The sequence below is a fragment of the Cibotium barometz genome, chromosome 57, assembly GCF_041138505.1.
Source record: "Cibotium barometz isolate CiBa-2024 chromosome 57, ASM4113850v1, whole genome shotgun sequence".
In the NCBI taxonomy this organism is placed as follows: domain Eukaryota; kingdom Viridiplantae; phylum Streptophyta; class Polypodiopsida; order Cyatheales; family Cibotiaceae; genus Cibotium; species Cibotium barometz.
This window is the reverse complement of record NC_141102.1, coordinates 33,977,362-34,001,629: the sequence shown is the minus strand read 5'-3', so window position 1 is coordinate 34,001,629 and position 24,268 is coordinate 33,977,362. Positions and strand designations below refer to the sequence as shown.

The window sequence follows — 24,268 nt, the reverse complement described above, 5'->3', positions numbered from 1 at the left end:
GGCGCAGCAAACTCTGCTCGGATAATGTCATGAGGTACTGACGGTTTGCTGCGTATCATGCGTGCCATCATGAGGGCTTGTGGTCTCTATATCTGTGTCCACCAATGGGTAGCAAGGCCTGGCGCCCATACCGCTGCTCCATACATCAATGCCGGTGTGACTAATGTGTCAAATAGCCACCCCTTCGTCCGAGGCTCCTGAAAATGTGCATGGTGGCACTGTCTCTCTAGCATAGCCAATGCTGCATGTCCCCGTGTCAATCTAGCTCTGGCTGTTGAACCCATGGTGAAGCGTGTGGCTGCTACAGAGAAGGTAACCCCTAGGTACACGTATGATGTCACCACCTCCACCTAGCGTCCTGCGAGAGTGAATGTCAGTTGACTCCTGCCCTGTCTCGATGTATGAAAGACCATAACCTTGGTTTTCCTAAGGTTCACAGTAAGACCCCTCTGTGTGCAGAAATCATCGAGTGCATGTAGATGCTGCTGTAGACCACGTGGAGACTCAGACACTAATACAATATCATCAGCATAAAGCATAATATGTACTGAGGTACGTGCTAAATCAACTCCATCTCCGCCTCCCCGTGTAATGAAGTCAGCCACCTCATCAATGTATAACCCAAATAGCGTGGGGGAAAGTGGGCATCCTTGCTTCACACCAATGGTGCTAGCAATAGTCTCGGACATACCTCCTGGACATCTGACTCGCCCAAAAACCTGCTCATATAATGCATAGATGCCCCATGTCATATCTGCTGGTATGCCAAGAGACTGCAGGCGCTGAAAGAGCCTCTCTCGTGGTACTGTGTCAAATGCCTTGCGAAAATCCACAAAGCAGCAATAGAGCTTTCTCTTTCTCACTCTGGCTTGATCAATCATACATGGTAGAGAAAGCTCTCCTGAAGCCTGCCTGCCCTAATGAGTGTAAACCTGCTCGCTCAGCATATAAGCTAAGCTCTTGCTCCAACACTGCACCATAGAGTTTGGCCAGCACGTGGCCAATCATAACCGTCCTGTAGTTGCTCGGATCGAGCATATCCCCTGTTTTGTGAATCGGCACAATGGTGTGCATCGTCCACTCTGCAGGCAAACCCTCTGCTAGTGCCCGGTTAAACAGGTGTGCAAGAAAAGGAGCCAAAGAATCTACTGCATATATGAGATGCTCACCCTGCAAGCCCATATGGTCGGCGGCCCGTCCATGCTGTAGGCGGCGGATAGCTTCCTGTACCATCGAGTGGGTAAAGAAGCTAGCTGTGGTAGGTCGAGGCTCCTGTGGCTGAGGTATAGGTGGCTACTATGGGGCGTGGTATAGGCCCTCTGCATATGTGTGCCATGTCTGTGGGTCTGCAATAGGTGTCGGTGTCCGGGGCTCTCTGAAGTGCCGCCATGAGACAGGGCTATCTCTACTCATGAAGAAATGAAAGATCTCTAGCTCCTGTATCTCTGCGAAGGCCCGCCTTTTGCGGCGAGTAAGTCTCCTCATCTCTCTCCTCGACTCCTGCTCTGTGATGGCTCCCAAGGCTTTGTGTATGCGGAGCCGTGAGTATAGGGCTCTGCACTCGTCATCATACCATCTGTTCTGGGGCATAGTCCCAGATCTCGCAGGCTCTCCTGAGTGTACACGATGTGGGAAGCTCTGTAATGCAGCCGTGTGTAGGAGTGATGCCAGCTGGGCAGTAATGGTATCCATAGGTGCCAGGGGATCCATGAGTAGGAGCCCATCCTCTACTCTGCCAGTGTATATGTCTGCCATGTCATGTGTGAAGTAGATGGTAGTGTGTGGCGTCAGTATGTGGGGGGCTGGTGATACTGGTGATCCGGCTAGTGAAAATGCCAAGTATGTATGATCTGCCCCAATAGGACGAGGTGGAATGGAGAGTGAGGTGACAAGCTGTGATGCGTCCAAAGACCCCATAATGTAGTCTACCACCGTGCCTCCGGTCCGTGTATGACCCCCATGTGGGAAGCATGTCAGCCCTCCTGATCCCGGCCACTGTAGCATCCCGTTATAAATAACGAGACGATGCCTGGCTCCCAACTCTAGTAAGTGGTCCCCATAATGTCCTCTGTCTGGTCTAGTGTCCTCTGATGCCCGACCAGCCCCTATCTCCTCTGGATCCACAGGGTGGAGGATCTCCATGTCATCATAGTCATACACCTCACACTGTCTGCTCTGTGTGTGGGCATTGAAATCGCCCGTAAGAAATACTTCCCCTAGTGTAGAATAATGCATAATCTCCTCTTGACAGACAAGTGTATGGCAAGGCTCCTGTCTCCTCCTCCTGTGGCATGTCCTCTGTAATGACATAGGAGATCCTGATGGAGAAAAGTAACATAGAGCTATGTATATAACCCTGTCCTGTGAGAGCTGTAAGCTGATCCACATGTATCTGGCCTCTGGATCCTGTGCTACCACTCTCAGTCTCCCCTGTAGCTCCCGTCTGAATAGAACTGCTACTCCCCCCGACCCTCTCGAGGTACCCTGGCATGTGGTCCTCCTGTATGCTGACTCCCACTGGAATCCCTCTACTCGAGGTAGCCCTCTCTCTGGGCTCTGATGTGTCTCTGTCAGAAGTATGATGTCTCTCCCCACCATAACATGCTCCAGTCGTCCAGGCTGCACCCATAGTGAACCATTGCAGTTCCATACTGCCATGTGTATCTCTGTCAGTGGCCTGGTCTGTGTCCCATAGGCCCCAAACCGCTAATCCATGGGCCGGCCATCAATGATGACCCGACCATCTCGATAGAAGGCCTTCTTGCCTTCTCTCCTCGGGTGTAAGACTCGTGGCATGCAAGTTCTCCTATGCTCAAGCTGCATCCTCGTGAGATCATCATCCAAGAAAATAGGAGCTCCCTCTAAACCCCGTAGTATGACCCTCTTCCTCATGAAGGTGACCCTCTCCGTCTCTCCTGCAAACTGTAGGATGAGGGCTCGCTTGCGTGTTGAGTCTTTCTCGGCTCTCCATGCTTTGGTGAAGGGGAGAGGGTGCTCTTCCTTGTAGCCGAGCTTCATGCATAGAAGCTATCCATCTTTCTCGGGAGTGGAGTCGGGTGTCTCGGCTATACCTGTGACTCGAATATTGAGGCGGCGGGCATGCCTCATCTTCTCCTCCTCAATGGTGGTGTGAATGATTCGGTGTTCTTCCCTTTGAGTCTCCTCCCTCACTTCTTTACGGATGTTCTTCTTCACCACCTCAACCCATCCTGACTGCTTGGCTTCGAGCTTTCCCTCCATGTCCTTTGTGATCTCCTTGGAGATCTCTTCTTTGATGGCCGTGAGAGTGTTGTCATTGATCTCCCCTTCTTCCTTCTCAGTATTCTTGATGCCTACCATTTCCACTTTCAATGCACTCACCTCCTCCTTGAGTGCCGTGTTCTCTTGTTCGAGGTTCGTGACCCGTGCTTTTAGAGCCATGACGTGCCGGTGTAGTTTGTTCTCCACCTCATTGAGGTTGGAATCGGATGTCTTCTTGTTCTCCTTGATTAGTGCCTTCATTGCCGTCTCGAGGGCCTCGAGTTTCTCTTGGAGACTCGGGGACATTCCTCCAGATCACTCTGCAGTCCTTCCCACAAGAGGGAGGAGAGAGAGAGAGAGAGAGAGAGAGAGAGAAGCCAACGCAGTCCAGCCTTGCGCTTCTTGCAGCCTAGCCCGCTAGCTTTCTTGCCGAGAGAGAAAAAGCACGTGTGTGTAGCTGCAACCGACGATTCCCAAAGTGAAGCCTTCCCGCCAAAAAAAGAGTGCATCAAGGCTTGGGCTAATTCCATCTCAACCCGTACTTGGGCTTGCATTTCTCCCTTCAATTGGACATATATCTCTTCCTTCAGCGTTTCGTATATCACTTTCCTTTGGGCATGCATCTGCTCGGTCCATTCCTTTTCAAGCTCCTGTCGGGGCTGCCTGTCGGCCAGCCAGTCGGCCAGGCCACGGTGGCTGCCTGCAGCAGCCAGGACAGTCCACAGGGGCGGCCAGTTCATTGCACACAGCCTGGACACCATCCAGGGTAATACGCAGCCCTTCATAGTGTGAAACAAGTGTTAAAAGCATATATATTGCTGGAAAATTCTGCTGGCCGATTGGATGCATTATGGGGTATAAATACCCAAGTCCTGTATTGATTCATTCATCTCATTCTTCACAAACGATTGCTGCTTTCCAAGGGCGAGGATAGCCAAGGGGAAGCTCCAGTGAAGGTCAAGATTTCAATCTTTATTTTGCTGATTTGCATCATTCTAATACACCATTCGTGGTGGGGGCCATACAAAGGGTATTTGGGACCCGATACTGTGTCCTCTTCTCCCTCTCCCCTCCTCCCTCTCTCTCTCTCTCTCTCTCTCTCTCTCTCACAGGACCGCGTTTCTCCTTGAAGGAGGCAGCAACAGCTAGATTAGCTGGAGGGCATGTAGCCTTGGGGGGGCACTTGAGAGGCAGTGTGCACACATATAGTTTTAGGAGCCGCGCTCCAAATTGTGGCTATTTGATACGCTTGTCACACCGACCCTCCTGTACGGAGCTCCGATTTGGGAGCCCAACATACATCATAGATCTCAGAGAGGGACAGATAAGGGATGGAGGCAAATGGAGAGACCACTGATGATGATGATTGCCCGCATGATTCGGAGCAAATCATTGGTACCACATGAGATTGTTCGGGCTAAGCTAGGTGCTGCACTAGTAGTGATCAATTACCTTTCTACAGCGGCTATGGGAGCTCCCTCAGCAGATGTACTCCTGATTGGCAGACCTCATTCATACAATTGGCAGAGGATTGAGATACTCATTGCTGGTATGCTTAGATGAGATCATGGTTTGACCTACATGGTTTGTGGATAGAGGCACTACCACCCTTTTCGTACAGTTTGGATTGTCCATTTTTGGATCTCACCCGCTCAGAGCAAAACCGCATGATCAGGATGGATATCATCAGAGTGGACACATAGAGGACATGGACTAGTCCCCTTGAGCCCTTAAGCACGAAAATGGCTCATTACAAGAGCCATTTTCTACACCTCTCACCAGATGATTTTATCACTCGCCCGGCGTACATGGATTTACACTTATCACATGGGATACGTTGTGCCATTGGACAGATCCGGACCTCATCACACCAGTTGCGGATTGAGACTGGGTGATATGTGCATCAGTTCTCTAATGACCGCATTTGTCAGCTATGCTACCAGGAGGTAGAGACAGAGGAGCACTACATTTGCTGATGTACAGTCTATTATGAGATCCGAGGGAGATATCACTGCCTCTTTCGAGAGGGTTTTGGGCCGTTACGCAGGGTCATGGAGTTTGAGGATCGGAGATGCCTGGGATTGTTCCTACTTGAGCTCAGGAGACACAGAGAGACCCTCTTGGCAGACAGGAGACCGAGCCATGATGTACCTAGACAGAGGATTCTGACAGATTTCTTCGGCACCAACACTAGCACCAGCAACCCAGCCCACACACCTCCTCATACCTCCTCCATTGGGCCATCACGGCACCGGCCACACTCCTAGGGAGTCACCACTGATAGAGCAGTCATCTTATGTCGTGCTTGTCTGCCACGTCCACCAGGATCCCGACCACGGCATCCTCACCATCGCCAGATCAGAGCCATTATTGCTTGGCATCGGAGGCTCCTACCTCGCTTCCACGACCTCTCCATTCTAGACAGCCCCATGGCGGAGATATTTGATCTGAGGAGTAGCGGGCAACACTTCAACTGATCAGCATACATGGATCTACTTGATATACATCTTCCAGTATTTTCTACTCAGTATCAGGGCAAGGTTGTATTTAGCCCTTCATGGTTGTATTCAGCCCATTGTGGCTGTTTTTCATTAAATAATAGAAGAATCTATTTCTCGGGGAAAAAAAGGACCTTTCGGACAACTATTTGGAGTCATAAAAGGGTTGGCCGACCTTAATCCGACCAAAAGCATGAAACCCCATAAAAGGGTAGATCTAGAGTTCATTTTGAAATTTTTATTCTTGCACACATAGGTCTTAACACCATTGGCTAGAAGACAATCCTCAAAACCCAAATGCAAGCATATGGATCACCACAAATCTGTGAATCAGCAAGTCAACTTTGCATGCATCGATAGATAGGTATGCATAACCAAGATCTAACTCAAGATCCAAGTTCATCATTGTAAATATAGCAAGTTCCGAAATATGTAGTACACATGGTCTCTCTCTCCTTCGTCATTTTGTGGAAACCCTAATTTAGAAAAGCTTAATTCAACATGCACAAACTCTACTTAAGATGAACCTAAGCTGTGATATCAATGTCACCTGAGTGACGTAGTGAAAAGACCTAAATATAGATTAATGCTAAGCACATGAAAGATTAACCCTGATCAAAACTTAGCAAGATTTTAGGGTTGGCAACCAAAATTAGGGTTTACTTGTTTAGCATCAGATCAACCCTTCCTAAAAACTAGGATTAGCAAAGCTGCAAAAGGCTTGGCCTAGGTCTAACCTAGGTATGAAATGGCTTCTTTCCGAAACTCCCTTGACCTAACGGATGTGAATGCAACCTTTATGAAAAAGTACAACCAAAAATGCGAAGAGACAAACACCTTCCATTGACAGAGACTTGAAGGCATTGAAGCCGAGTTCAAACAGCAACAAGAAGAACATAGGGTAGAATGGAAGCAAGAAGACAAGGAACTAGGCCCATGGGAGGAAGATACACGATGACAAGCAAAAGGTGGAATACATTCCGGAGGAAGAACCGCATCAACAAGAACACGAAGCAAGGCTTTGGGAAGAGCATCAAATTGGTGACAAAAAGCGTGAAAAAGGCATTGTGACCATGGGTAAGGATTGTAGAGGCATTCCAAAGAGCCTCTCCGAGTCTGATATGCGGAGAATGGGGCTAGATCTCTTGTAGAAGATCCATGTAAAGGGCGGGGATCAATTAATCAAAAGGGGTGGAGAAAGATGCAGTTCCCCTCCAACTGGCTTTTCCATGAGGAGAAGGCTATCTTAGATAGGGGGAGGGGGGAGAACAACCACACGGGTGGTCCTAATGCCAAGTGGGATTGCAACTTCCTCTACTGACCGCGGAGAGTATGAATGATGTCGAGCCAAATGCTCTTGATGGACTCCGCAGGCGGAGTGTGGGTACCCTCAATGGCTTATCTACATCTAGCTCACCGTATGTGCCAGGCTCCAATGCTACTGCAAATCTCGCATCTTTGACATGAGCCCGGTCTCCAGTGGTTTGTAGATGGGGCTGGGACTGGTATTGCCAAAATGCGGAGGTGAGAAACTTGAACGGCAAGCCCCCCACCATCCTCCTCGAAATCCCTGACAACCTCAGCATCTGTGGCCCAAGCAACGGTGCCCCATATAATGATCCGGGTCGAGGCCCTATCCATTGTGAAGATGTGGAGAATCCGTTTTCAAACCTGCTGAGCTTCGGGCAATCCCAAAGACAATGTCACTTAGACTCCTGAGGGTGACCGCACCTCGTGCAAGCTGTTGGGCGACCTCCAATGGTGGCCAACTACATGCCCACCACCTCTAAGGCTCAGAGACTAACCTACGTAGCTCGTGCCTGATTGTCCCTGGACTGGGGGCTCACAATGGGGCCACGGCATACGACAAAATATTCCTAAAAAAAGGTGATTCCTACTAAAGAATGGTGGAGTGATGTAGGGCCAGTTTGTCACATACCACTCCAGTGCAGGGTGCATGTGGCATTCCCTCTTGCTTAGCTTGGCAGCAGGTTCATCGCTTCCAAGTAGTCCGCCAGGAACTGGGTGTACTCGGGGAAGAACTCTTCGTTGAGCCATACTGCTTCATGGGTACCTTGGTCTCGAAACTTCGTGTAGAATTGTCTTTGTCTTCGACTAGATCCATGCTTCCACTTGTGGAGGAGAATTTGTTCAGGCTCAATAACTTTGGCTTCATCTACCACGTCCGGTTGTTGCTCATCTGTAATATCCTGCAAAGCTGGACCAATATAGGGATTCAACTAAGAAACATGGAAAACATTATGCATAGTCCAACTATCAGGAGGCTTAAGCTTCATAGAGGCATCATTGATCTTTTGAATGATAGGAAAGGGTCTGAAGCTGCGAAAGGATAATTTTGGACAATGTTTGCCTAGTTGCTTCAGTCTTTGCTTCATAATCTAAAGATATACCCAGTCCCCTTATTTAAAGTTGACATCTTTTCTTGATTTGTTGGCTTGCCTGGTGTATGCTTATTGTGCTTTAGCAAGGTGCTCTTTGACATACTCAATTATCTCTGAAAATGTTTTCGTGGTCTTGTTGGCCTCCAAGGAAGGTGAAACCGTTCTTATCAAGAGTTACGAGAAACGGCGACCAAATGCTACCTCGTATGGAGTTCGACCAATGCTAGATAAATGAGTGTCGTTGAGGCTGTCCTGAACCAAAGGAAGATAATGCTCCCATTTTGACTGCCTGCTGTCATGGCAATACGATTTGAGAACATCAAAAGCCAGCTTATTGTATATGGCACTTCAATGACCACTATGCAACCCCAAAACTGAGGGATGCACATATGTTGGTTGAATGCTGAAGATAACCCTTTGCGGAGCTTTGGCAATGCTTGGAACTGGTCCTGACTTGTTGGTTTTATGCTGAATACCTGAATGAATTAGTGGGAGGAAGGCCCATGCTTTTATATCCACAAAAGCATGCAGTTGGCTGGTACATCACCTGTCGGCCAGTCCCTTGTGGACAAATATTATTTTAATGCTGGCCGACTTGATGCTTCCCATGACTGGCTCATCTCCTCCACATTTGCTGGCCGACTGCTGCCCATAGGTACTATCACCGGCCGACTGCGGGGACTAGTGTATGCTGGCCGATAGCCATTTGTGAGGCTGTTGAGTTGGCCGACAGCCATTGGGCCAATGTAGGGCAGCCGACTGGCTGCTCAAACCCTTCTATGGCTTGGAAGATGCCCTTTATGGGGTTGGCCATGCAATGGCCTGGCCCAAGGCATCGCCTAATGCTCCTAATGCAACCCTGATGCTAAGGTTGACACTATATGCACTATCTGACACATTCTCCAAGTGGGTTGAGAGGACTGACACTTGACTGGCCTCTAAGGCTCAGAGGTTGACCTACGTAGCTCATGCCTGACTGTCCCTGGACTGAGGGCTCACAATGGGGCCAGGACATATGACAATATTCCTAAAAAAAGGTGATTCCTATTGATGAATGGTGCACTGATGTATAGCCAGTTTGTCACATAGCACTCTAGTGCAGGGTGCATGTGATGGCCTCTTCCAGAAATCTGAGAGGAAGCGCTGTGAGAGGCCTTATGACTGCGAATGTACTGCTGCTGCAAGGGTGCTGTCAATCTCTGGCATCTAGATCCTGCGGCCTAGCCGCACTGTATACACAAAGAAGGGGGCATCCAGAGTCTCCTCCTCCCGATCAGCAGGATCATGCCAAGTCCACTCGCTTGGGTCCCACTTGAGACGTGTGAGAGGTCGGCACTCCTATATCCATAGCTACCAGAATCTCTCCATGGCCACCTTGGCCGGTGGTGGGTGTATGTGCCACTCTCATGCCTGAAATCCAATTACCCTCACCCTTTGTAAGGTGCAGCCACGGAAATCCTCCAAGGGGGGCTTGGATCTCTCTAATCTGCCATGGGATCCAATAGAAAAGGTCAGCAAACCACTGCCCTCATCTGTTCACGAATCTGCCACAAGAATATCATGCCTCGTAAACGCACCTAGCCACATTGGGGGAGTTGGGTCTGGGATAGGAGTCAGCCACTCTTGAGGAATAGCAGAGTTGATGTCAATGCTGAGCCTGTCTCTACCTTGGATCCCTGTGAGGCCTCTGTCCTTCACCTCCGAGAGTAACTAACTGTGTGCAAGCCAATCTCCAAGGGACCTGGCAGGTCCTATGCTCAACGCGCCCCATGATACATGAGGTCGGGCCCCCAACATGTGTCCACAAGGTAAATGGATCAGGGGGTTCCAGCCGAGTGGCTGCCGAAGCCGCTCCTCTGAGGCTATCAGAGCAACCTGTCTAAGGGCCGGCTTGAGGTGATCCCAAGCTCGAAGTAATCTGGCTGCAAATCTGTGCTCAAAAGCTGGGCTAAAACCATGGGCCCGCATCTTTGTGAAGATCCATCTGGTACCTGTGGCCAAGGGCCCCCTAGACTTGGGGTGCGGGCTGAAATCTGGGCCAAGAGGAAGTCCTTCCAAGGCTCACCACCGGGAAGGAGTCCTCTAACAATCAGTGTGCCCAGTAGGGCACGACTTTGAATAGCAGGGTCAATGATGCCTAGCCCCCCTCTACGTCGTGCCTAAATGATCACTCTCCATGCCACCTTGGCCCTGGCAAGCCTCCCGTCACTGCCGGCCCATAAGAAGTTCCGGATCAACCGTTGTACCTGGCCAATACATGCTCGAGAGAAGGCCTAGCAAGAAGATGTACCACATGGTGACAAGAAGAACTTGGTTCGCCACCACCACTCTGCCAGCTAGGGAGAGCCTCGCAGAACTCTAGTACAAAAGCTTCTTACGAATACTTAGAAGAAGAGGAGCGAGTTGTCCTCCGGAGAGATGTCAATGCCCACCTGGTATCCAAGATAGCGAACTGGAGTGCCCCTTGGGATCCATTGGCAAGCCTCAAACTGGGCGCCGAATCGGGGCGGGTGCATAGCCTACCCAAAAACCACACGACTTGTGCCAGTTGATCTATGATCCTGATGCAAGATAGAAGATCTTGATCGCCGCCGCAAATCTCTGGAGATTCCCCACATCTCCTGAAAGGTAAGCTGCTCTGGTATCTACATACTTTGAGTCTAGCAGCTTCTCCGGAGTACGGAGGGGGAGAGTCGAGATGCAATCCCTAAAGCCCAATCTCTTGGGCTGAGAGAAAACTGCTCATGGCCTCGACGACGAATAGTAAAAGGAAAGATGCCAGAGGACAGAACTGCCATACCGAGCGGGAAATGAGGAATTTGTCGACACGGGCTCCCTGAATGAGAACTTGGCTATGTGAGAGGCTGAGTAGTAAAGTCCTGAAACCCCACAAATCCACTCCACGGGGAACCCCATCCGGCTCATTGTGCCCTCCATAAAGCTCCAATCCACCTTGTCATAAGCTTTCTCAAAGTCTAGGAGTAGCACTATGAGGTCCTGCTGCCGCATCCTAGCTGAAGAAGTCGCCTCCCAGAAGGTGATGTTGTCGAGAATGCCCCGATCCTGAACAAAACGTGTTGGAGTGTCATGGATCAAGTCAAGGAGGAAAGGCTGAAGTCTCTGGCTAACGGCATAGCAGGCAGAGATACATGCATATGCATCATGCAATGGATATATCTCCCGTTCCCGGAATCTGTGAATAGCAGGTCTTCCTGGGCACAAAACTGGCTTAGTGGGAGCCTAAACTGGGATCCCTAATGGTGGGTTCCATGTCTTGGCCACGCTACGGGTGACATGAGGCCTAGCCTCCCGTATGTGACACGAGTCTTGGCCTTGGTACAGATGACATGCAGCTCCCTGGCATCATAAGCTATGTTTGACCGTGTTATATACAAGTAGATAAGGCATCCCACAACCTAACTATACACGGTAGCATTAAAAGGCTCACCTACATCAAAGCTATTGAGATTTATACCTGTCTCAATCGGTTTGGCAATATGTTTGTAATCCCCCATAAAAAACCTTTTCAAAAACCCACAAACGTACTTTGATTGAGACATAACTATGCCACCTTCATGCTTGTAATCTTCCATGCAAAACTTTTTCAAAAGCCCACGAACATACTTTGATTGAGACATAACTATGCCACCATCAAGGCACCTAACCAAGCAGCATATCAATTTGGGGATGGAGTTGAGGATAGCACCAAGACTACACCTAGTGCCCCACCTTACACACGAGCCCCATGCATGTGGAAATCCTTGTCCACATGGGACCAATCTTGACTGGCAACCCAATGCCTATAGACCAAAGCCTCGCCCAAATCTTACTACCAGATGGCATGACCAAAGAGGAGGTGCAAGAAGTAGAAGCCCTAATCCACCAAGCTGCTAGGGCGAAAGAGGAAGAGACCTTACGCGGAGCCCAACAACGATTAGTGGCCCAAACCGCACCGATTGGGCAAGACACCCAAGCTTCACCAATTACTGAGGTGAAGGACTGACAGCCTAGAGAGTGATTCCGACTTTGTACCTGTTGTACTTGTAGAACCCGGCTGTGTACCTACTGTACCTGCTGGACTTGCATTACCCGACTGCACCTATTGTACTTGACATGTACCTGCTGTGTAATGGTTGCACTTGACCAAGACCTACAGTGTACTTGCTGTGTACATTTGGAGTCAACAATGGTACTTGTACTACTATCTGCACCAGCTGTACCTACTGCATCTTCATCTACTCGTGTACCTGTTCGAGTACTAGCAATGACAACAGTGTACCTATTGAGTACCAGTTCCTTACCGAGTGCCTGTTCGTGTACTTGGTGCTGTAGGAGTACTTGTTTGTGTACTCATACCCTGAAGACTTGCATCATAGTCTCTGCGAGTTGAGTGAGCCAGGCTCTAGTACGAGAGCGTCTATTCGTGCGTGGTCTCAGAATGACAGCTACACGCTCACTTAGCTCCAAGTGTATGAGGCTTGTGGTTAGGTCACTTTGACTCACTCGACGAGTCCAGCATCGACAGTCTACTCCGACACACTTTTGTTTGGGTACCTTGTCTTCATATTTGCATCGCATTAGATAATCTGGCAGGCAGACCCTTGGAACCTTGTACATATTAAATACTCCAATAATATACTTTAGTATTGGGGGGGGGGGGGGGGGGGGGGGGGTTGTTTTCGGCCTGTTTGCGGACCCAGTGGTGGTATGTGTTCGCGGTCCCTGTGGTGGTGTACTGTGCGCGGTGCTTGTCTCTTTTGCACATTATCTTGTGCAGTGATGGATCATTCAGTTGTTTTGTGCAATGTGGCTTTACATTTTAAGTGTTGATGTGCGTATTGTTCACGAGAGGGTGCCCAAGGATGTTCACACCTAGCTGGTGTAGTTACACAAAGATAGGCATTCAGAGACAGGGGATGTAGGGCCAAGACCAAGGGGAAGAGAGCCAAGACTAAGGGTGTGCAACCACAACATTTGGACCAGGTGAAGTACAGCTCCATATTAGTATTTTCCATTAATGCACATAGAAGGGTAGTAAGCATTAGTTCATTGAAACACACCAATACAAGGTTCCACTTACTTGTGTGCTTGCCCAATACCGATTGTTGTTGTTTACCATCCTAAAAGCTTGTCCACTACTCGGAATTGCTGCATATCATCATAAGATCACAAAACAACAAAGGGGAAATATAAGGGTTTGGCTACTACTCGCCACCCAACCTTAGGCTTCAAACCACACGCGGTGGTAAGCCACCCACCGAGTTAGACACCGGCACAACCCTAGCAAGCACGTGCCCACAAAGCATGTGTGCCCCATACGAGGGACCCCCAGCCATCTCAGCTGTCACACTACTCACCAGTGGGCTAACCACTAGTTGGTACCCTTGGGATGCCCCAGTCCCAAGGTAGAGCTCCGCAACTAGAACTAACACAAATGAGCCATAATCCCAACTTTATAGCCACTTGACCAGTTCACACTATGTTAGCAGGGTTTAGGGCTATGGGGGTTGAAAGATCTTCATCCCGTCAGTGTAGTCCAGAGAGTTAGAGCAAGAAGAGAGAGCCAATGCTCTAGACATTCAAACACACTAAACAATGACACTGAAGGGTAAAAGGCTATGTTCTATTGCTTCACTATACAAAGAAAGAAGTCCTCAAAAAAGGCAAACTTCTTAAAGAGCAGTCATTGAAGCTAAAAGCATTGAAAAAACAAAGCCAACTGACCATCATCAATCTGATCCAGGTGGATGGAATCAAACAAAGACTGACATAAGGATTGACGAAAGTAGGGATAGTGTGCAATCCTTATGGAATGAAAAACCAACTGATTTCTTGCAGGCCATATTGTCCATAAAGGCCAATATCTAGTCCAGATTAGGAAGGGCTGTGCATGATCCAATGTAGAAGGTCACCTGCCAAAGAGCCAAAAAATATGGAGAAGGAATACCTTGGAAATCTGAGTCGAAGAAAATGTGAAATTTGGCAAAGGAAACTTTTGTGTTCCATGGGCCAGGACAGCCAAGGGGAGCTCTCAACCAAGGTGGAGAGTGCAGGTCAAGAACCAGGTTAGACACATAGCTGCACCTAAATGCCCTTCTTGCCCTTGCATAAAGGAAACAGTGATGCATCTTCTTTGGTCATGAGATGCTATGACTGAATTCAATGTTCATGCTTGGCTATTTATAGCCCCTAAAGGTGCTGGTTGGCTGGCTCATACAGGGGTGGACCTGCTAATAAAATTCCCCACGACCAGGTCTGCCCCTTTATGCAGTGCTTTTCACACCTTTGTTTTGCTGGCCCTTTGCGCATGCTGTCCAGGCCACACCTAGGCCTGTGCATGGCTGCTGGGCAGTCCCTAAGCCCTAGCCGCCTGGCTAGGCTAGCCTCTAAGGCCTATCGGTTGGCTGGCCAAGCCCTAATGGCCAGCCTGTAGCCTGAGAAACTGTTGGAAGAGGACCACTAGTGTCCTGTGCCATTGCAGTGGGTCCATGACCAAATTGGTTACAAGGAGAAGCTTCCATATTTTCTGCCAAAGAATTTCAAATGTTTGGCTTTGGATTATGTGTAAATTATCTTCCTTTAACCCAGAAAATCAATCAAAGCTTTAGGTTTCTTGTCTAATTTTCCAAAATTTCATGCATGAAATTTTCCCAGATTTCGAAGCATGGCAGACCTTTCAATAAATTAACCAAGTCCCATGTGTTTCTCATGGCACAAACCAAATAATATATTGACAATACACTTATACATATAAAAATGCATAATTCCTTCCTGCATAAACATAAACAAAAAAATATTAAATTCAATTATGTGTGACAGTGGCAAATCACTTGCCTCCATCACACAATTCAACAAAAAATATGTAGGGGTATGGTGTCGGCAGATGAAGCACTGGCCTTGGAGCCTAGAGAACTCCACCCCCGCTTAAAAAATACACATTTTCGGCTCCTAGAGTGCAACCACACAAAAGTGAGGAGAAGAGGGATAGATGATAATTGACAAGATGATCAACACAAGATTAAGGGATTTGTGGGAGTACAAGATGTAGTGGAAAGCATAAATTCATTATACAAGTAGGTCCTTTTTATAGGAGAGACCTCATTACATATTCTAAGCATATGCTAGATGTGATGCCACCATATATGCTAAATAAGATTCCACCACATATTCTAAGTATAATGCCACCACATATGCCAAATATGATGCCACCACATATGCCTTTTAAGAGGCTGCTCCTACACAAGACACTTCTACAAACTAGCGGTTGTTCACACACGTTGGAACCGCTTTATTTAAGGCTTACATTCAGTGCTAGTTTACTCATGTTTATTCCCCCATTAATCACTATTAATATTTAACATTCCCCTCCATAGTGACAATGTGGCTAGAAAGCCCAATCATCTTGGACTAGGTTTACTTTATCTTTTGGCTGCTGCTTTTTGTCATTGGAGGTAGAAGAAGCGGAATTTGCAGAGTCTTCATTAGCTTTCAGCTTTGTGAGCCTCTTCCGACACTCTCTGATGTAGTGTCCTGGCTTGTGGCAGTAGTGACACTTTTCTTTCTTCTTCCTGGTGTCACCCTGTCACCAATCCACTTTGCCTTTGTCCTTGGAGAAGTAGGCTAGGTCTCCTTTGCTTGCATCACCCCTGGATTTGTTCTTCCTTGTCTGCTCCTTGGAGAAGTAATCCAACCAACTCCTTGAAGGATATAGGATTGCCGCCTCCTCTCATAGAGAAGTTAAGAGAAGTATGGAAACTCTGATAGGACATAGGCAAGGGTTTACTCAACCACCTAGCACTTGTTTATTCCCACATTAATCACTATTAATATTTAACAATGAAATATGTATTTTCATGTGTTGGGTATTTATTTGTTGGGATTTAGTTGATTTTTAAAATCAAATTTTTAGAAAAAATAGTATAAAAACTCCTCTTACTTGGGATTTGAAAGCTTCGTGTCTCAGCTTGAAGGAGGACAGGAACTCTTCCGGTTTCATACGTGGAAGGGTGAGAGTTTTTGATGACCTTGCTTTTGTAAACTTGAGAGAAGAGGAGTATTTTTAATGGTTTTTTGTTTTAAAGAGAGGGCCTCTGTTAAACAAAATTGAGATTGCTTTTTGCAGGCTATTTAAATGGGAATTTTAAAAGTATAGCGTTAAGTTGTAAATGCCTAAAAAATAAAAGGTGTAATTTTTTACATGTCATAGCATTAAACACGTGTACACATGACGTGTGGATGGAACATGAGAGGGTCAAGCTGCGTTTTCCCCTCTGTGCTGCTGCGTGAAGCTTTGCCAGGCCTCCGCCCTGCCCTAGCCTAGCTTCCACTCCCCCCCCCCACCTTGCCTTTCCTCCTTGCACATGCCTCAACAACGCCCCCCGCCCCCCCCCCCCCCCCCCCTCCCCAAAACATCCCTCCTGCCTCCCAGACCGTCAGGTTGCAGCAGTCTTTCCTCTACCACCGTGTCCTCGCCGTCGATTTTTCAGCATCAGCAAGGGTTCTGCGTTTTTTGGGTTCAGTGGTCTCTGTTTCCTCCCTTCTCCCCAAGAAGGACTCTATAGCAGCCGCTCCGTCATCCCCGGCTGAGACCGCCCTGCCGAGCCCCTCATTTTCAGAAGAGGATTTCTAGCTTCTTGATTCAACTGTCGTCTCTCTGGAGGCGTCCACCTTGGTGTGCAAGATTGTAGGTAACCGCCCTGCATGCAGCCAACTTTGAGGCTTGTTCCAGGCCTGCCTCATTGGTGCGCCCGGAAAGATCTCGGACATTCACATTCCAGGTCACTGCAGCTATGAAGTTGAACTCGACTCCTCAGCGGCTGCAGACCATGTCTTACAGCTGAGTCCTGTGGCGCTGTGCGTGGCCCAAGCGTTTTTCGCATGGTGGCACCACAGCTTCGAGCCTGCATCCGACCCCTGAAAGGAGTAGCAGGCTTTCTGGTAACAGTCTGTTTTCCTGGTCTCAGAAAGGAATACATCCCCCTACAAGGTGATCGGCAAAGTGATGGAATCCCTTGCCACCTCGATGCTTGGGCGGGCGGTTGGGATTCCCTCACTCTGCATCTGTATCGCATCGTCAGAGTCTGTTCCTCATGTCTTATCTCTACCGAGCCTCCGGGGGGGACCCCATTCTTCAGAGGGTTGAGTATTCTGGTCTTCTGGGCTAGTGTTTCATCTGTCGCCAGATGGGACACCTCGCGCACGCCTGCCCCGAAAGGCAGTCTCGTAGACCCCCGGCTACAAATCCTCCCCCTCCCAGCGGCATCCCTTCTCCTCCTAACAGAGGAGAGGGCTCATCGTGACAACAATTCCCACATCATCAGAACCCCTCTCCCCCTGCCACGAGCAAGGGAGAGTGGCAGACCGTTGGCCGCAAGCGGCACCGGCACCGGCCACCACCGCGTACAGAAGAGCTTCACCATGCCCGTCCTCTAGAGGGGCCCCAAGAGCCTATGGTTCGCTCAGAGAAACCGTTTTGAGCATTTATTTCAGCTGGACCCCATTGGAGAGGGCCCACCTGCCCCCCCTGCCACCTTCTGGAGGCAGGTTCCCAGGCACGAGCTCATGCCGGAAGCCTCTCCTCTCTGGGTAGATCCTCTTCCTAAGCAATAGGCTTTTCCCTTGGTCCCTCCTGCACCCCCTCCCCCTCACCCTCAGCCTCCCTCTATTTCCCCTGCTCCCCTCTCCCCACCCTCCATGTTTCCTCAGGATGCTCCCCCCCTCCCCCTGCCCCTATCTCACCATCAACATGGAATGACATTGAGAAGATGCAAAAGGCGTTCCTCAGAAGACACCTAGGAGTCAAAACCACTACACCTTACTCTATATTAATGCTTGAAACAGGCAGTAGACCCATCGAGCTTCGAGCACTCCAAAGGGTTTTCAAGTACATAAAGAAGGTCAAGTCCATGCAGATGGGGAGACTACCGAAGAAAGCTTTGCTAGCAAGTAAAAGACCTCAGAAAACAAACAAAAGCAAGATGCTATCTTCAGGATGGATGCATGATATCAACGGCTGGTTTCAAAGATGGGAGGTAGACTCCTATCTAAATGCAGCATCAGATGAAGTAGATGAGAAGGCATTTCATCAAGCACTATTGGAAGCACTCCACTATAAATGGCAATCATCGGAAAAAAGGGCTAAATTTGAATATTATGGCTCACACATCAACCCAAACTATTGGGTCACATACTCAAGTGAAGAAGACAATGCTGAGAAATACATAAGCATGCCTATTCCCGCCCATGCAAGGAGAGGTCTTGCACTTATCTGGACTAGGTCACACACACTCGAGATTGAAAAAGGAGCATGGAGCAATATCCCAAAAGAGAAAAAGACTATGCAAAGTATGCACTTTGGGAGCAGTGGAGACGGAGGAACATGTCCTTTTAACATGCCCACAATATGACCACATAAGAAAGGACTTTGGTGCCATTCTAGAAGGATATCATGACTTGGTGGATCTGCTCACACATGCCAAGCTTGCTGCTATAGGCATTTATATCACCAAGATTCTTAAACATCATGGCTACCTTACAGCACAATGCGACCATACGACAAGCTCCATATCACTCCCATGAAGGGAGAAGGCTTTGTATTTCCCTCCAATGAAGGGAGGAGGCTTTGTTTTTTTGTTTCTTACAGCTTTGTAATAATTTCGTGGAGGTCCCATGGGCCGTTTATCGGCTCCTAGAGGACGATAATACATTCTTCTTCTTCTTCTTCTCCCCCCTCGCCTCGTCCTACCTCTCTTGAGCTTTCCTGCCGCCGTCCGCCCCCCGCCCCCCCCCCCCCCCCCCCCCCCCCCCCCCCCCCCTTGTCTCCCTTTCTCCCCCCTTGCCTCGTCCTACCTCTCTTGAGCTTTCCTGCTGCCGTCCACACCCCCCCCCTCCTGTTGCCCCTGCTGCTGCTGAGAGGCCTTCTTCGGGCTCGGTGCGTCGTTTGATTCACCATTTTTCAGAGCCCCTGTGGATGACTATCGCTGCCTCAGCCCTTCCCCCGAAGATCCCTGGAGGACCCTCTCCCCCCCCTCTCCCCGGATCTTGGGATAGCAAGTTGATTACGGCTTTTTCCGATTCCTCTCTAAGAAGACGAGTGAGTGTCTTGTGTTATTTCCCACCACTCCCGGCTGGCCACTCCAACGAGCTGCATAGTGATCTTTTCCTTTCGCTCCGGGATCAGGAGTGAAAGCGAGGAGTCCGTTTCGTCGTCCATTCACGGCCAGGTGGTCGAGTTTTCTCACCATCTGAACGACCTGCGCCTCACCGACATTCTCACACATTTTTGGCCCTTGGTGCGTACAGAGCTTGGCTGGTCCTGTCAGAAGGATCAGGATGGAGAGATCAAGGCCTCCAGTATGGAGGTACTCCTCTGCATTTACCTCCTTGTTTCCTAGGCGATACCTTTACCACCGTCTTACAGCTACCTCCATTGCGACAGCTGGACCCACTATGCCTACGGCAGAGCGAGGAAGGAGTGGTCCTTCATGAAGGACAGGATTGGAGCTTTCCTCGGAAGGCTGTGTACCAAGAGGGATTGTGATTACTCGCCGTCCAAGCCAGTGCCCCAAGACTTTTCGAGCGGAGGACAGTTCGGACAGGTCCCATCATCAACGGACTTAGACATGTGGACATCACTTTGGAGTTTGTAGCCATGTTTGGCGTTTTCAATAACTAATAGAAGGACCATTTTCCTGGAAAAAAAACACGTGTACACATGGGTTATCTAGGTGGTTGATCGTGGCAATATTGGCTCTCACCGTGAAGATTAGTTGACACTCGGCTGGCAGACGTCGAGCACCAAGGTTTCCACATCATACAATAGTTAACACATGGCGCATAACCTGCTAACGATGGTCGATGAGTGCTAAGAACGACACCAAGACTATGGTTGACAGCAAGGCAATGGTCAACAAGGTGAGACTCTGGTTATTGGCGTTGATGCTCAAGTCGATGATAACTGACAACGGATCATCGCTGCTGCTGGCAACCCTTAGCATCAAGTCAACAAAAACATCATGAAGTTGGCAGTTTACAAAGGTTAAATCATTACTGTCAAACGCCCACGAATAAAAGCTTATGTGATTATCGGTTTTAAGTCCACACATGCACTCTATCAATAGAAGGTGTCTCACATAAATAATAAAAGTATTTAAAATAAGTGCCTTCCAATGCCCTTCAGCCAAACAAAAGTAAGGCTCTGGTCTCGCTACCAACAAAGAAATAGGCAAATAAAATAAAGCTTAAATGCGTGATAACCGCGAAGGCCAAACTATGCCCAATCTTCCCGCTGGCTAAGCAAATAAAACAAAATGAAAACTCCTTTCTCTCCTCATCAAATTGGTTACTCAATCGATTAACTTTTCTATTGAAAGGATAACCATTTCTCTTACATTATACATACAACTACATCCTCTACCATTTAACACACAAACATAGAAATAATTCAAACAATAATTGGGCTCTGATACGAAATGAAACACACCAATATAAGGTTCCACTTATTTGTGTGCTTGCCCAAGACTGACTCTCACTCTTTACCATCCTAGAAGCTTGTCCATTACTCGGAATTGCTGCATATCATCATAAGATCACAAAACAACAAAGGAAAAATATAAGGGTTTGGCTCGTACTCGCCTCCCAACCTTAGGCTCCACACCACACGCGGTGGTAAGCCATCCACCAAGCTAGACACCAGCACAACCCTAGCAAGCATGTGCCCACAAAGCATGTGCATCCCATACCACGCATGCCCAGCCACCTCTGCTGTCATTGGCACTGCTCATCACCAATGGGCTAACCACTAGCTGGGACCCTTGGGATGCCCGAGTCCCAAGGTAGAGCTCCACAAGTGGAGCTACTCACAAATGAGCCATAATCCCAACTTTATAGCCACTTGATCAGTTTACACTGCTATAAGGATTGTCCGGCCGACCTCTAACACTAGCCACGTTATGTGCACACAACCCGGGACATAACATTCATGCACATCATTCAAGGCTCAGATGTGATTTGGATCTTTGGGATTCATTGTAATTACACTCATTCTTTTAGAGTGAGTACATGAGTAGGTTCAGTAAAGAGTCTTTCTCTTCTCCCTCCCTCTACTTCTCCGTGTCATCATTGCACATGTGATTAGCATTAATCTTTGCTGCTTAGCACCAATCATGATTAATTACACTTATGCATAGTAGTCATGTTACACCCTTAGTGCTAGGTTCCTAAAAGTTTGTTTGAAAGCAGTGTCTCTTGAGGATGGCTAGAGCTGAATAGCCTCTTGTCAATCTGGCTTGGGCTGCAGGATGCATGGTGCAAATCGGCTTAGAGAAGGTGCCTCTCCAGTAATATATGATGTAACAATATCCACAGGGTCTCCCATGTAGGACAATATCTAGATGCTATTGAATGTGTGTTAAAGATCACAACTCTCGGTTTTCCCAAGGTTGTAATGCATCTAAGTGCCTTTGTAATCCTTCAGCTAAATCTGAAATGAGCACTACGTCATCTGCATACAATAGGAGAGGGATCGAGGTGTGTCCTAGGGAGGAACCTGTGCCACCTAGTCTGTTAATAAAGTCAGATCTCATCAATGTAGAGAGAGGCAGTGTTTTGTGAGATAATTATGGTTTTGAGAACGCTCCTAGCACAAATCGTTCCCCCTCAATCATGACACCAAATTTTTGAGATTACTCATTAGACTCCTCGTACATCTTCTCATACACAAGACATGCAGATGATACACAACATAGACGATTACGTCGTTATGGTCCATTCTCACAGACACAAGCCATGGACATGACTTATGGCTCCATGTCTATACAAATTAGTGATTTTGCCAGACTATATGTAAACAGGGGTTGCTTTTAAGCAGGAAGTTTCTTTGGAATGAATCATGGGAAGTCTGCAAGTCTTTTGTCAGTACAAAATGTTTGCATTATCACAGCTTACAATGCCAGTTTTTTACAGGTGAAGAGAGTGTTTTGGATAACAGAGCAGAGTCCATGGTGATTTGCGCTGCTATTCAGAAATCCTGCAAGGTCAGAAAAAGATAGGAAGTGGTCCCGTGGTGAAGTTCATGAGAGGAAGATGCAGGCCAAGTGGTTGTTACCAAGTTGGCTGTTTGAGTTTTGGCCGTCCTTTTTGATTTCCTCTTCTCATGGCTATATCAATGCCAACTCCAACAACTATCCCAGCTATCATTTGCAGAGTAGTCAATTGTCCAAATTAGTACACACCTTTAGCTTTAGTTATATTCCTGTACCAAAGAGTACAGATGTTGGAGGTGCATGGACAGCGGTTCTGCAGGCTGCTATTGTGGTATTGCCATGGCTAGATCTTGGTGAAGTTCATGGGAGAAAGAAGACGTTTGGGAAGAAGAGATCACATCAAAACATCAGTTGTCACATTTCTGGCCATGCGGGTGTTTACGGAAGTATAGAGGTGCCACTTTCGCTTGCTTATACACATATCTTATCTCTGATCTTTGGACAGTTTTTCACCAAAGCAAATCAGCTCTGCTTTCCTGCAGTCTTGGCATTGAGTGCTGTAATTATGCCCCCACTCGAAAAACTGTAAGTAGTTTTGCTATGTAAAACTTATCAGGGTTTTTACAAGTTTTTTGAATCTATCGATAGCGCTGCCTTATGCTTGTCAACTCTAGAATGCAGATTTGGAGAAGTAGATTTCAAGGTTCTTGAAAATTTTCTTAGATTTTCACTTTTCAATCTGTATGTGTGTTTGGGGGGGGGGTGTTGTGTGTGGGCATGTGCATGTGCACATATGTGTGGACATGCACATTTGAAGGTTGGTAAGCTTTTGAAAATTGCCAATTTGCAGTATTTTGATTTGGGAGAAAGGTATTGTGGTAATGAAATTGTCCAATTCAATGATGACCGTGTGACAGTACCGTTGTTTGTGAATGATAGGCCCTCCAAGTTGCTTCCATCTCAGATTGATGCAATTGAAGATGAAGCATCGGATAAAGATGTTCTTATTGGACAGGATGTAGCGGTGAGCGACGTTGCCACTTCTCAAGTCCACACAAACAGTCCTAAACTGAAAGATAATCTTGACAAGGTGGTTGTGGAACCAAAGACGGGGTTCCAGTTTCCAACAATTATATGTTCTGATGCATTCCAAAGTCAGACCTTGGGTACCAGCATGCAGGTCAGATTCTTCAACCCATTCAAAATCACAAAGATGAGGTTTTGGCATTTAATAAGCTCTATTTTGAGGATGGTGTTAGAAACAGCTCTATGCAGGATGCTCAACCTATTTTTCAGAGGTCAAGAGGGAAGATTTCAGTGCGTGTAGGCGATAGGCAGTTGTTTCCTTGTTCAGATTAAGTTTATCTATTGCCCTTTTTAAGGTAGCATATTTGTAATACATCTGTTGAAACACATTATGCAGTTCTCGGATTAATGCCTTTTTTTGGTTTGGTGGGTAGGGCTTTCATAGAGTAAAGCTATGAAATGTTGACCCAGCGAATGTACCTTGGAATTGAGCTTTCTTTTTCCCTCCCCTTCCATCACTCTCACTTTGTCTCTCCTCCTCTCCCTCTTTTCTCCTCATCTTGTTTCTGTTGAGATATCGAGCTCAACTAATGCTACGGCGGACATTGATGATCCGTCTGGGTGATAGCTTCCGCATCTACACCAGTGGCATGGTTGGTGAGATTATGGGTGATATGCGGCCAGTGGGATGACAGGCTGTGTGACAGCCATTTTGGATTACTAGAGACTGGCATAGTTATAGCGCCAGCTCATTTAGTCGGGTTCACATTATGGACCGACCCTTGTATTTGTATGTTGTAGTAGTTGAGTACTAACCTAAATAATGTGTACTCTTATCTTTATGTTATGTTGGTTGAGTAGAGAAGAAGAAGATAGAAGAAAATTCAGCTATCCATCTCTCTCTTGTGTCTTGCTCTCTCTTGTGTGTGTGTGTGTTAGGGTTTGAAGCTCTCCCTCTCCTCCACATTCTCTTTATGGTATCAGAGCCTGGTTCATGTGAGAGCTAAGGAGGCAAGCAAGAGGCAAGAACAAGCAAAGAAGGAAGCGGTACTACACGGGTAAGAGCACTATCATCTCTTTCCCCTTCTTGGTTTAGGTACAACACCCTCTCAGTAGCTTT

General features: G+C 47.8%; 1 protein-coding gene across 2 annotated transcripts in view; it reads left to right on the top strand.

The window, feature by feature from the left end:
* LOC147606683 (uncharacterized) overlaps positions 1 to 24,268 on the top strand; it is a 66,927-nt gene that overhangs the window by 10,275 nt on the left and 32,384 nt on the right. The window contains exons 1-3 of one of the 2 annotated variants that reach the window (XM_086792278.1): positions 16,088 to 16,146; positions 22,103 to 22,707; positions 23,062 to 23,302. In XM_086792278.1, coding sequence (XP_086648404.1) covers positions 22,223 to 22,707; positions 23,062 to 23,302 — 726 coding nt within the window. In that variant the 5' untranslated portion in view covers positions 16,088 to 16,146; positions 22,103 to 22,222. Of the gene's footprint in view, positions 1 to 16,087; positions 16,147 to 22,102; positions 22,708 to 23,061; positions 23,303 to 24,268 lie in introns of those variants that run through there. The other variant, XM_086792279.1, reaches the window with a different exon arrangement.